This window comes from Sapajus apella, unplaced genomic scaffold (assembly GCF_009761245.1).
Source record: "Sapajus apella isolate SASKATOON/1434 unplaced genomic scaffold, GSC_monkey_1.0 scaffold53, whole genome shotgun sequence".
Classification (NCBI taxonomy): Eukaryota; Metazoa; Chordata; class Mammalia; order Primates; family Cebidae; genus Sapajus; species Sapajus apella.
In genome coordinates, this window is record NW_022436993.1 from 10,610,564 (window position 1) to 10,623,560 (window position 12,997).

At 36.5% G+C, this 12,997-nt stretch overlaps 1 protein-coding gene across 1 annotated transcript in view; it reads left to right on the forward strand.

Annotated features, from left to right (window-relative positions):
• The window catches only part of ST8SIA6 (ST8 alpha-N-acetyl-neuraminide alpha-2,8-sialyltransferase 6), a 136,124-nt gene that overhangs the window by 89,796 nt on the left and 33,331 nt on the right, over nt 1–12,997 (forward strand). The window contains exon 4 of the mRNA XM_032244130.1: nt 3,332–3,418. Within this exon, the coding sequence (XP_032100021.1) occupies nt 3,332–3,418 (87 nt within the window). The remainder of the gene's footprint in view (nt 1–3,331; nt 3,419–12,997) is intronic.

A 12,997-nucleotide genomic window follows, 5' to 3' on the forward strand; every position in this document is an offset into this window, starting at 1 on the left:
GAAACTGGGAAATTAAGAAGGGTGAATTGGATTACTGGACTGAGAAATCTGACTAATGAGCTATTAAGTTCTAATGTGAGAACTCTCAAGCAATACAAATGAAGAAGGGCGGGGCTTTAAATGGGAGATGTATAAATAGAAAAAGTCAGTGGAAGTCAGTACTGAGGGAAGTTTTAAGTGGAAGCCATAATCCAAGCTTGGAGCTTATTCCGAATAATTTATGACTTCATTGCATGTTATATTTATATTTAAACATGCATTTCCTAGGTTAACAAAAACAAATCAGCATGTCATAGTAATTGTGCTGGTACAGAAATGGTCAGACCTCAAAGTCCTGAGGGGAAGGGAGAGTCTGAGAAACCAACATGCAAACTCATAATTAAATTCAATGTGAGAGAGGATATTATAGAAATGTTGGTCAAAGCAGTCTGAGTGAGAGCTCATAGGAAGTAGTAACTTATTAACTATCCAGGAAACTCTTTAAAAAAGCATATCAATTTAAATATACTCTAGGTTCATAATAAATCAAATTTCAAATTTTAGATATTTGATCCTTAAAAATGGCTGATATATAGTGCTTATTATCTTAGTTATAGCATCATGGAAAATATAATTTTTCATTTAGTAATAAACATTTAAAAATTTTTTGAGGATAAATAATGTTCAGTGAACTTCCTCTTAAGTGAATAATTTGTCAAGTGCTGGCATATGTTTACATTTCTACATCATCATTAGATGATGATGTCATCTCTGAATAAAGACAGTTTTACTATTTCCTTTTTAATCTGGATAGCTTTATTTCCTTTTCTTCTTTATTGCATTTGTTGGACCTCTGGTACAATGTGGAATAGACATGGTGAAAGTGGACATTTTTGCTTTGTTCCTGACCTTAAGGGGAAAGCATTCATCATTCAGTCTTTCACCATTAAGTGTGATCCTAGCCATAGGTGTTTTTGTAAATGCTCTATCAAGTTGTGGAAATTCCCCTTTATACTAAATTTTCTGAGAGATTTTGTTATTGTTGAATGTTGGATCAGGTCAAACCCTTTTGTGTACTGAGATCATTATTTGTGTTTTCTTTTTGAATCTGGTAATACAGTAAGCTACTTTGATTGATTTTACAATAAACCAAATTCCTGATACACACCTCAGTCGGTCACAGTGCTTTATGCTTTCTACATGTTGTTGGGTTCAACTCAATAATATTTAGTTGAAGATTTTTTGCGTCTATCTTTATGTGAAATGTTGTTCTGCCTTTTTTTTTTTTTTTTTTAAATGTCTTTTCATTATTTTTGTATCCAGGTAACCCTGTTCTCATACAGTGAGTTGGGAGGTGTCTTACCCCCTTCAATTTTCTAGAACAGTTTGTATAGAATTGGTATTAATAGTCCTTAAATGTTTGATAAAATTCTCCAGTGAAGCCGTTTGACCCTAGTGTGTTTTGCTTTGTTTTGTTTTGTTTTTTTGTGGGAAGAATTTTGATTACAAAATCAATTTTATTGGCTATAGGCTTTTAACAGCTGTAGGACTATTTTCGTTATCAATTTCTTCTTGTGTGGGCTTTGGTACTTTGTGTCTTTCAACACATATATCCATTCCATCTAAGTCACAAAATGTTTTGGCATAAATTTATTATATTTTAATGCTTTTAAGATTCTTAGCACTCCATCCTCTATCATTTCTGGTACTGTTCATTTGTATCTTTTCTTACTTTTTCTAATCAGTGTGACAACAGTTTTATCAATTTTATTTATGTTTTCAATGAACCAGCTTTTGATCTCATTAAATTTTAAAAATTTTATTAATTTCTACTCTAATATCATTTTTTTATTAATATTCTTTGCTTGGGAATATTATTTCCTTGCTCAAAAATATACTATCAGTAAAGTCCTTCTAACTTTGTTTTAATGATTCTTTTTTTTTTTTACTTTTATTTGCTTATTTATATAAAATATGCTTCATGTAGACAACATGTGGACTGGTTGTTTCTTCCCCCTCCTCCTCCTCTTCGTTTTCGTCTTAGCCTTCCTCTTCATCTTCTTTTTCATCTTCTTTCATCTCCCAGCTTGACATTTTTTGCCTTTTAATTGGTATGTCTAGATCATTTATATTTGTTGAGATTAGTCAGACGGTTGGACCTAAGTCTGCCATCTTGCTGTTTGTTCTCTATCTACCTGTTCTTTGTTCCCTTCCCTCTTTCCCTCCCTTCCTTTGGATTGAGTATTTCTATGATAACATTTTCATAATTTTGTTTGGTTTTGCTGGTTTAGATGAGAAGAATGCATCTTTTTCTTATTGCTGTCTGTTGTCAAATGATTTATACCACTTCTATTTCTACTTCCTGTCCTCTACCTCTTTCTGGCCTTTGTTGTATAGCTGTCATGCATTTATGTCTACATATATAACCACCCCCTCAAACATTATTATGGTCACTTTAAACAATTATCTTTCAAGAAGACAGAAAAGTAAGAAAAAGTCTTTCATAAATATTTACGTATTTTCCATTCCCAGTAGTCTTCATCATGTTCTGTTAATCCAGCTGTCGGTCTGGTTTCATTTTTCTTCTCCATTTTGTTTTCACCATATATTCTATCTCATCGTTGTAGAGCCTTTGATCACTAATAGCTGGCAACTAATGAATAAGTTACTAATTGAAATAAAATTTAAGAGTTTTCTCACTCAAAGGGATATTTGCATTTCAAATGAGAACACAAAGACTAAAGGATATTCTGTGCTTTAGGAATTAATACTTAGTGGTGGAATTTCAGATAGGGAGAGATCTACTGGGGACTGGGATCCTGCTCCGTGCTTCTCAAACTGTACCACAGTACCTATAGATTATTATGTGAGTAAACATCACTCTCAACAGTCCAGTCTCGGTGTTGAATGTACAGTTCAAAATTAAAACTTAAGATAATTATCTGGAAGAAATTTTTGTCTATACATTCCAAGGTAAATGTATGAACTTGAGAGTCTGAAAAAAATCTATTGACTACATATTTATGGCAAACATCTGTAAATATATATTTGTCAATTATTTCAAGGCAAGGTGAAATGCCCACAGGATGTATATATGAGTTGGTGTGCTGTCATGGTTTTCAATATATACTTCACTTATGATATATGCAAACTACAGATCCCTAAACCAACTTAATAATCATTTATAAATTGTATTTTCTTGGTGTTTTGAAATGAGTATGATTTTAATTATTTCTGCCTCACCTTATATCAAAAAATATTTATAGACTAAATCGAGATTATAAAAGTATCTTCTAAGAAGATTTACATATGAAATCATTATTTTCTAATTATATCGACATTTACTTTTTAGGTATTCAGAGAATGACTACCTTCAGATTATCACAGATATACAGAGTTGTCCATGGAAACGGCAAGCAGAAGAATATGCAAATTTCAGGTAAATTTTTTTTTCATTAAGAATATGAGATTTTTAAACTGTCTTGCTCATTTGCTTTGTAGAAAAATCGGCAATATGTTGTTAAAAAGAGAAGTAGAACCAACCCCAGGTGGCAATGAGGCCTATGGAATTCTAAGACCCTCTCATGAGGCACGGGCATTCCATCCCCATCTCTTATGTAGAAATTTGCATTATGTTACTGTTTTCATTATTTAAAAAACCCCAAATTCAAAAGAAAGATTTTATTATGTTTTTAAGTTATATTTTAGAAGATGCTGTGTTTTTTGGTACCATTTACATTTGTTATTTTTTTATTTAGTAAATAAAACGTGATAGCATTAAAGAATGTTTGGAAAACATAATCCATAATCCCATCACTTTAGAACAACTTTTGTTTTCTGCATACACTCTTCCAGTTTTTCCTCATTCACTTTTTAACACAAGTGACATTCAGGGGTGTGAGTTGCTCTAAGTAATAACTCAGGGAGGAGGTGTCAACTGGCAAAACCAGGTTATCACTTGGCCATTGTAGGGTTGTGGTTGGAAAACTTGTAGCCCATCCAGACAAAAATAAGCTTTGTTAAAGCAATATGCAGTGAGGGAGAGTCAATACTTACGTGATAGTTCTTGTCACCCATACCTCCACATACCATAGATCAAGGTCAGTGATCTCTGTGCTTGCTTGGTCTAGATTGCTCTGGTTTTGGTTTGTGAGGGCGGCTTCTTTTCTTTTCCCTCCTCCTTCCTCTTTGTCTTCTTTTTCTTCTTCTTTCTTCTTTCTCTCCTTTCCTTCTCCTCCTCCTCCTTCTTTTTCCTCTTCCTCTTCTTTCCTCCTCCTTTTTTTCTTCTTCCCCCTTCCTTCCCTCCTCTTCTTCCCTCCTCCTCTCCCTTCTTCTCCTCCTTCTCTTCCTTCTCCTCCTCCTCCTTCTCCTCCTCCTTGTCCTCCTCCTCCACTTCCTCTTCCTCCTCTTCTTCTTCTCCTTCTCCTCCTCCTCCTCCACTTCCTCCTCCTTCTCCTCTTCTTCTTCTCTTTCTTCTCCTTCTCCTTCTCTTATCCTTCTCCCTCTCCCTCCTCTTCTGCCTCCTTCTCTTCCTCCTCCTCCTCCTCCCTCCTCCTCCTCTTCATCTTTCTTCTTTCTTCTTTTATCTCCTTTCTCCTTCTTCTTCTTCTTCTTCTCTTTCTTCTTCTTCCTCCCCTCCGCCACCTCCTTCCTTTCCATATTCTGATTCTTTCCTGTACAGTCCATTGCAATTTCATCCTATGCCACATTATTTTATTCTATTATGATCCAGAGACAGGTCTTTATCTTATTTTCAAAGTTTACTCATTATTTTCAAAGTTTACTTGAAGCATTAAACTTATAAAAATATTACTAAAGAGACTTTGCTTTCCCCTAAAATACTCTAAGAAATATCTGGCATGGTTCTCTTTTGCATGTGGGAAGATAATTCTTCTTGTTTGCCTTGTGCAGTGGCTCTGCTGTTCCTTCTTTAGTCAGAATATGCTGGTATAATTGGACCAAGGCCTTTGATTCTGCTACTAATATGAGGGGGTTCTGTTCCACCCCTACTGAATGAAAGAGTACCTTCCTGGTTGTGTCAAAGCCAAAAGTGGGTATCTTCCCTCCACTGGATAGACACATGGATGCCATGACTTCCTGCAGGATACCATTTAGCACCTTTCCTACCTGATATTTTAGGAAGAGAAGCTGGAAAGGGGATTCCTGTTTAACTATTTTATTTCCAAGATGTTTTATGCTATACAATTCTATTTAAGGCTGGATTTAAGAGGTCCTGGTGGCAGGAAGATGAGATTGAAAATTGCACAATCATAACCTGAATGATCACAGGGTCAACAAGTGATAACAGAATCTGATTTTGAGAGACCTTTCTGCATATGAAAAATAGACAAAAAAAAAGGGAGGGGGGAGAGGGAGAGATTCAGGTAGTGAGCTATTGAGGATGAATCTAAGATGATTAGCTGAAAGATAGATTAGTAATGACTAATGATCAGAGGATCTATCTAAGGTAATTAGCTGGAAAGATAGATTAGTAATGACTGTAATGATAAAAGTAGGGAGTATAGGAGCTTTTACTTCTGGCTGTTGAGTTTGGACCAAGCCTCTTGATATTAATGCAAATAAGACAAAGTGTACCAAACACCTGTGTGAGGGCACTGGCATGCCACCAAGTCGGGGCAAATTTAAAGGACTAAAGCCCGGGAGGTGAGGGGAGCCCAATAATAGGGGCTATTTTTCTCACAAGGAACTTGCCAAATATAAAGGCAAAATTTGGCTGAGAGTCAGAGAGGCTGAGCAGAGCTTCCAGCCATCCCTGGAAAAACCAGTTTTCAAAAAAACTGAAGGCCACTTTTGAATCATTTCCATCCTGAGTTGGATTTAGATCTGCCCTTAGCTTAGATGCCTGATAGGAGCAAAAGGAAATTCCCTTTGGAGGAAGGTAATCTTATTCAGAGCCTTAAATCATCTCTCTACGTATTCACTCACGGTGTCTGACTCAATTTCAAAATGATATTATCTGTAAATCTTTTTTCTTTCTTTCCTTTCTTTTTTTTTTGGACAAAAATCAGTCTCTTCAAATCCAGAGCTATATGAGAGTCACTGCTGCAGATTATGAGGTATGGAATCTGCATAGATGGCTGTTCCATGGAGGGTACAGCTATTCTTACCTTAGTACCATTTTGATGTTAAAAAAAAAAAATTCATTAGTAACTGTGATGATTCCTCCCAATGGCCTTTCCATCCCTTCAGGGCCAATTTAGGTCAACATCTTAGGACAGGCGCAGTGGCTCACACCTGTAATCCCAGCACTTTAGGAGGCTGAGGCGGGTGGATCACTTTAGGTCAAGCGTTTGAGACCGGCCTGGCAAAAATGGTGAAACCCCATCTCTACTAAAAATACAAAAATTAGCTGGGTGTGGTGGTGCATGCCTGTAATCCTAGCTGCTTGGAAGGATGAGATGGGACAGTCACTTGAATCTGGGAGGCAGAGATTGCAGTGAGCTAGATTACACCACTGCACTGCAGCCTGGGTGACAGAATGACTCTGTCCCAAAAAAAAAAAAAAAAAAAAGAATAGAAAAGAAAAGAAAAAAGTAAACATCTGGGGCTATAATACACTTTGTTTGTTGTCATAGAAGAGAACAGGCACAGAGACATTTATTTGACTTGAATATTTATTATATTGTAATGTTCTTCTTATGGGCATATTTATAAACTAAATTATAGAAACCCTCAACAGAAGTTTATGCAATTAAATCATAATAAACCACCTACTTTCCTAAATTTTTACTGATATAGCTGGCCAAATCTGGGGAGTCTCTGGCTTGTTGAAAAAGCTGATATTATGGATATGTCCCCTGTAATTAAAAATGTCAGGTAGCTAAATCATTTTTAATTTTGTTGTATTTACTTAGAGAATTTTATACCAAATTGAAGAAAAGTAGAATGTGAGTTTTTAAAATGTGGTCATTTTTAAGCAGCAGTTACAAAAGTTACATTAAATTTGGAAGAATACAAACAAGTGAATATATTTTAAACCCATCTGTAACCTGATTGTTGGAGCTTCCAACAGTTGATACCTGGGGATCGTTTGAAAGTTATAGGACTCCAGTGGTCAAATGATCTAACAATAAGAGAGCTTAAAAGTTATTTTTCTTAAATAAATATGTCACTTGGTATCAAAAAAGGTAAAGGTTATTTAGCCACAAGTATTTAGGATTTATTAACTCAGAGCACTATAGCCTTTTTTCATGCTTGGTAGAGTGCTGGGTACAAAATAGGGTCTTAATAAAAATATTAAATAAATGGATGTATGAAAGTAAACAAAAAAGTATAATGTTTTCTTACTGAACTCAAAGGATTTATACTCACTTTAGAAAGACAAGAAATATAAATATGAATATTTATGATTGAATATCAGAATAAGTGATTTAGAAATACTGTGCTGTGTTAATGCAAGATCACTGTGGGATATAGTTTTTTGAAATTTTGTGAGAAGAGGCAGAAGTTGAGCTGTAGCTCTAAATTTAAAGATGGCTGGAAAGGGAGGGTAAGACCAATTTGGCAGTGATGAGGCTAGGAATAAAGGCCAGTAAGTTTCAAGGCCAGTTGGGCTGGAGCAATGAACTTGTACTATTAGGTATGCAGGATAAAGGGGATCATTTCAGGTAGACAAGGAAGGATCTGATGCACAGAGATCTGGTTATCAGAGTGAAGTCCACAGACATTCTGTATATACCAGAGGCTCAAGAGTGTTACATGTAAATTTTCAGTGCCATAAAAGAAATAGTACTCAAATATAAATTTCCTCAGCAAGGCAATTTACTTCTATAGAAGGGTGCATCTCACAGATGGAGCAATGGTGAGTACGCACCTGGACAAGGGAGAGGAAGAGGTTCTTATTCCTGATGCAGGTAGCCCCTACTGCTGTGTCCTTCCCCTATTGGCTAGGGTTAGACCGCACAGTCTAAGCTAATTCCAAATGGCTATCTTAAAGCAGGGGTATGAGCCGGAGCGGCAGGATGGGTAGTTTGGCGGGAAGGATGGTTACGGGACAGGTCAGAGCAGATGACCAGGGGTGACTCAGGTCAAAGCAGGTAACCAGGGCAGGTGACAAGAGCAGGTGACTGGGATGAGTCAGGACGGAGCAGGGGACTGGGAGAACAGATGTGAACTACTGATTAGAACTGGTGGAAAAGGTTGTTTACTGAAACCACAAGAAAGTTAAACTTTAAAATGGAGAATTAGAGAATAAGAGAGGAACATACTGACACTGATTCTTTGAAGAGAAACTTGGAGTTCACTCTATCTAACAAGAGAAATATTGCTAGCAAAGGAATTACAAGAGGAATTCATTGTTTTAGGGAAAGTATTCGGACAGCAAATGAATGAAAGCAAGTTGGACTATTAGGAGGGAGGGAGCAGTGTAGAAAATCAGAGCAGGTATGGGCTGGTTATAGACAAGTGACTATAGAATGGTGACCACCTACAACATCAATGGTAGCTATGAAAATATCAAGAGAGAGATGCTTGACTGTGACCCCTTTGGGACACGGTATTATCTTTGTATCTCCAGTGCCTATCACATAGATGGTACCTAATAAATTGTTCCATAACTGAAGACTTGGTAGGGCTTGGTTTCTTTTTGACTTCCAGTTCTCTCCCTGAAGGAGAAGAAAAATAAAGTCAAATGAGAAATCTTGCATCTGCAATACTCATGCTGCTACTGACTGTAGGGAGCCAGCCCTATATCACCCATGGGCTCCCTGAGTTTGGTGGTGACAAAGGAATGAGAAAAAGATTAAGAGAGACAGTGGGACCAGGGGGCCATCACTTTATTACTCTGGAGGAAACAGTGAAGGCCCTGAGCTCTGATCATCCACTCTGTTTATTGGTTACAATCACTTTGATCTACAGGGTAGGGGTGGAGTAATGGTGGGGAGAGGGTGATGATGGAGTGAATCAGTGAGCCGGAACTGAATTGGTGAATTGGAATTGATGTGTCATTCTAAGGACTGATAACAGTGGTGGTTTGGGAGTTTCACAAAACAAGAACATGTGGTTATCTTTAGCTTATTATCCATGTATTGCTGATGGAATACGGGCCTTACAAGGAGCCTACAAGTCTGGCTGTGACATAGTGCTACGAAGGGGTTTTACGTCCTTGAGCACAATGTTTATGGTAACAGAGCCAAGGTCACCCTGCACCGGAGCACGAGGCTTGAGGAGGCCTTCCTCCTCAGAGGCCTCCTACGGCCTTCCACAGTTTGTTGTTCCTTGTTTATGTGTTACTCATAACCAATTTATGTAGGCATTCCATAAGTCCTTTCTCCTTTGCTGCTTTTCCCGACACTGTCAGATATAAAGATTTCAGAGAGAAATTGGATTGCAAAGTAAAACCATCTTGGACAGGATATGTTTCGGCTAACTTGAGGACAAACGGATACAGAAGACCTTTTTCTTGGTCTGGGAAAAATATAAATGCTAAGAGAAAATGAATTCTCTCAAAAAAGAAAAGCAACTATGGTTTAAATCTGGCTTTTGTAAGAAATAGAGCTTCTCTAAGTCTATCTTCTCAGCAATTTTCAGTTTCTTTTTGTGCTATGAGGGGGTTTGTCCTCTTTTATCAGCACCACGCTCTTACCGACTGAGCTAACCGACCGCCCGACTGTTTGTCCTCTTTTAACAGATTCCTAAGCTTTTACTCATTCAGCACTTAACTATGGGTCTGAGAACTTGGTAGCTGGAGCTTGAGCCTCAGATTTTCTTCAGCATTTTTCACCTGGAAACATGAAAGGCTTTACTAGGAAGATTCTTAATTGGAAGTCCATAAAAGTGGTTTCCTAAAACTCTTAAAACTGTGAGATTTTACACATGTTTCTGGGAAAGAATCTGTGATTTTCATCAGATTCTCAAGGAGTCTAGGACCTTCCACATGGAGTAATGTATTTCTAAGGATCTTTCTGGCCCTGAGACTCTGTTTGGGATTCAGTTGCCTCTTTCACCTTCCATGATGCGTGGTTATCCCAGGTGTAGGTGTGATTCTGGCTCAGATTTACCTCTTCCTCTACTCCACAGATTGTAAGTTTCTGCTATGAATTTGCGTTTCATGAGATACTAGTTGAACTCAGTTAAAGAGAGATTTAAGTCAGAGTTAAAGATGCCCTGCCTTGAATCTCTGAAGAATATTGAATCTTTGAAGAAGGACGTTCTTTCTTGCTGTCTAATTTATTTCACGTGTAGCTGTACAAAGTCAACAATGTTGAGGTGTCTGTGGTTTCTGTTTTTAAAAGCTTGATTGATTCTCCTATAAGAGGTCCCCACCCCCTTCTCTCTAAGAACCAGCTAATGCACAGAATAATTTGTGATAAATCTACCTGGATTTCAGTCTAAGAAATTACTACTCTTCACAGTCTCTCCCTCTGATTTTTAGAAACTGATGGATAATCATTTGCTTGAGCGTGACACTCAGCTATTTGAGAGTAACATTGAGATGCTTAAATTTAAATTAAACATAACACGAGACGCCCTCTACTCCTCCTTCCCTATTTCTTCTACTTCACCCTTGAAGGCTCCTTTGTGAAACTCTGGAAACTTCTGGTAAGCACGTTTTATCCCAGCAGAAGATTTTTGAGCTTCAGTAATTAGTCTCAGATTCCCTAGGTAACTTGCATGGTAATTACTGCATTAGCTTTCTTGAATCGTTTTCTAACTTAAAAGAACCGTATTCATTTGTATAACCAATTACGGAAAACTAATAGGTACACAGTAACAGTGTTTAATTTTTATTTTACTTTCACTCCCCCCCCAACCCCCCCAGAAATACATACACTATGATTTTGTTTTTTAGTTTCTTTTGGAGCCACTAATACCATTTGATTTTTTTGGATATCCTCATATTTCAAAGAGATGAGTTGGAATCCAAGATGACTGAATATTATCAATCATGTGTTTACTGAAAACATAGTGGCAGCAAACAGTGGTATTATGTAAACCCACACATTTATGACTCATGGAAATGAGATGCTTTTCAAATGACTCGTAAAACAGGTATTTACTGCCTTATTGCTTTGTTATAGATAACTATTACGTGGTGGCAATTTTATTAAATCTTGAATTATCCCCTCGGGTTTGGTTAAATTAAAATTTATTGAAAGTTATTCCTTTGTCTTTCTCATGTTAGATATGTGAGAAAAGGTACCAGTGTTGTATTTGTAGATTCATTGATATTTAAAAAAATAAGTCACTATGTTACTTTCATTTTTATTTGCACTTTGAAGAAAATAGTGTTAAAATAAACTTGCATATCTACCACATATGTTAATTTTTTAACTATATGACATTTATATGATTCGAACCATGCCATTTAATGATTTAACTTTGCGAAAGAATATAAATTTTGAAAATAAAGAGATGAGATAAGTTAATATTTTGCAATAAATCACAGAACTGGAAAACCACACTTGGTTTTACCACAAAGTTTTCAGTTATTTTCTGAACTGTTTCTCCAAAAGCAACTGTATTGTTTGATTTGTGTTAGCATTTTGTGAGCTTGCACTTTTTCATTCAGTCAACACTTATTGAACCTTATTATGTTCCAGGCACTTTTTTTCTATAGGACAAATTTCTTGGAGAAAATCAAAAATCATCTCTGCCAGGGGCTTCTTTTGATAATACAAGACCAATTTCATTTTTCTGAGCCACCATTCTCCCCCTGTAAATGTTTGCTATTTACAATTCATACGGGGTGACTACATTGACAGCTGAAAGCAATACATATTTTATTTTGCTTTTAATTTAAGATGATGTGTGTACTTTATGATAGGTGTTTGGGGTCAGTTGTCAGATTGAAAAAGCTTTTTTCTTTGTTTCCTCTGCATTGAGACCATTTTTCATCATTAATTTACTGTCATATCATCTTCTATTTGTCATGCTATACAGCATGCCTGTGCATTTAGAAAAAGCAACAAAAACCACACCATGTCATTACTTCTGCCGTATTTAATAAAAGAAGCTAGCTCTTGTACATTTAGGGACTAGCTCCTTTCCTTGGTCTTCAGAATATGAACTCTGCCATCAAAGTATGTGGCACTCACACAGGGTTCACTGGTCTTCTAAATTCTATTTCAAAATTTATCTCCCAAGTTGTACTCAATATTTCCTGTTCACGTGCCAAGTAAGCTCCGTTTAGGTTGCCTTGTGTTTCAAATTCTCTTTTCCTTATAGCATTGCTTGTGATGTCTTCATTGGTCCGTTACATTGTTTACACTGGCATGAGATCCTAGTAGATAGATCTTTCTCCAGTGTTTCAGCATGGACCCTTCACTTATGAGTTTATATTTCAGTTGACTTCCTAGCCTTTGCTTTAATAATCATATGCTTTTATATTTCATTTTGCCTTGCATTAGTTCAGACATTCTACTCAAACATGTGAGCTTAATGAAGATGTAAACTTAATATCTGTGTACATATTAGCTGTTAAGGGAAAAACTAGACATCTGAGTTGCTGATTGAATTTGGTCTTTTTGAAGAGTTTTACCTATTATTCTTTTAAATTTAAATGCTTATTTTTAATTGACAAATATCGTATATATTTATGGAATAAAACATGGTGTCTAGATATATGAATACATTGTGGAATAATTATATCAAGCTAATTAACATATCTATCAGCTCACATGCTTAGCATTTGCTTTTTGTAGTGAGAACCCTTAAAATCTACTCTTTCAGCAATGTTGAAATATGCAATACCTTATTAGGAACTATGGTCACCATGCTGTGCAATAGATCTTGAAAAATGTATTATTTCTGCCCAACTGGAACTTTGTACCCTTTGACCACCATCTCCCTATTTCCACCACCTCCCAGCCCCTTGTGACCACCATTCTACTCTGTACTTCTATAAGTTCAACTTTCTTAGATTCCACATATAAGTGAGATCATGCAGTATTTCTCTTTCCGCATGGACAGTTTAGTTCACTTAGCATAGCTTAGTTCACTTAGTATAATGTCCTTCAGGTTTTTTCTTGTTGTCTACAAGTGACAGAATTTCCTCATT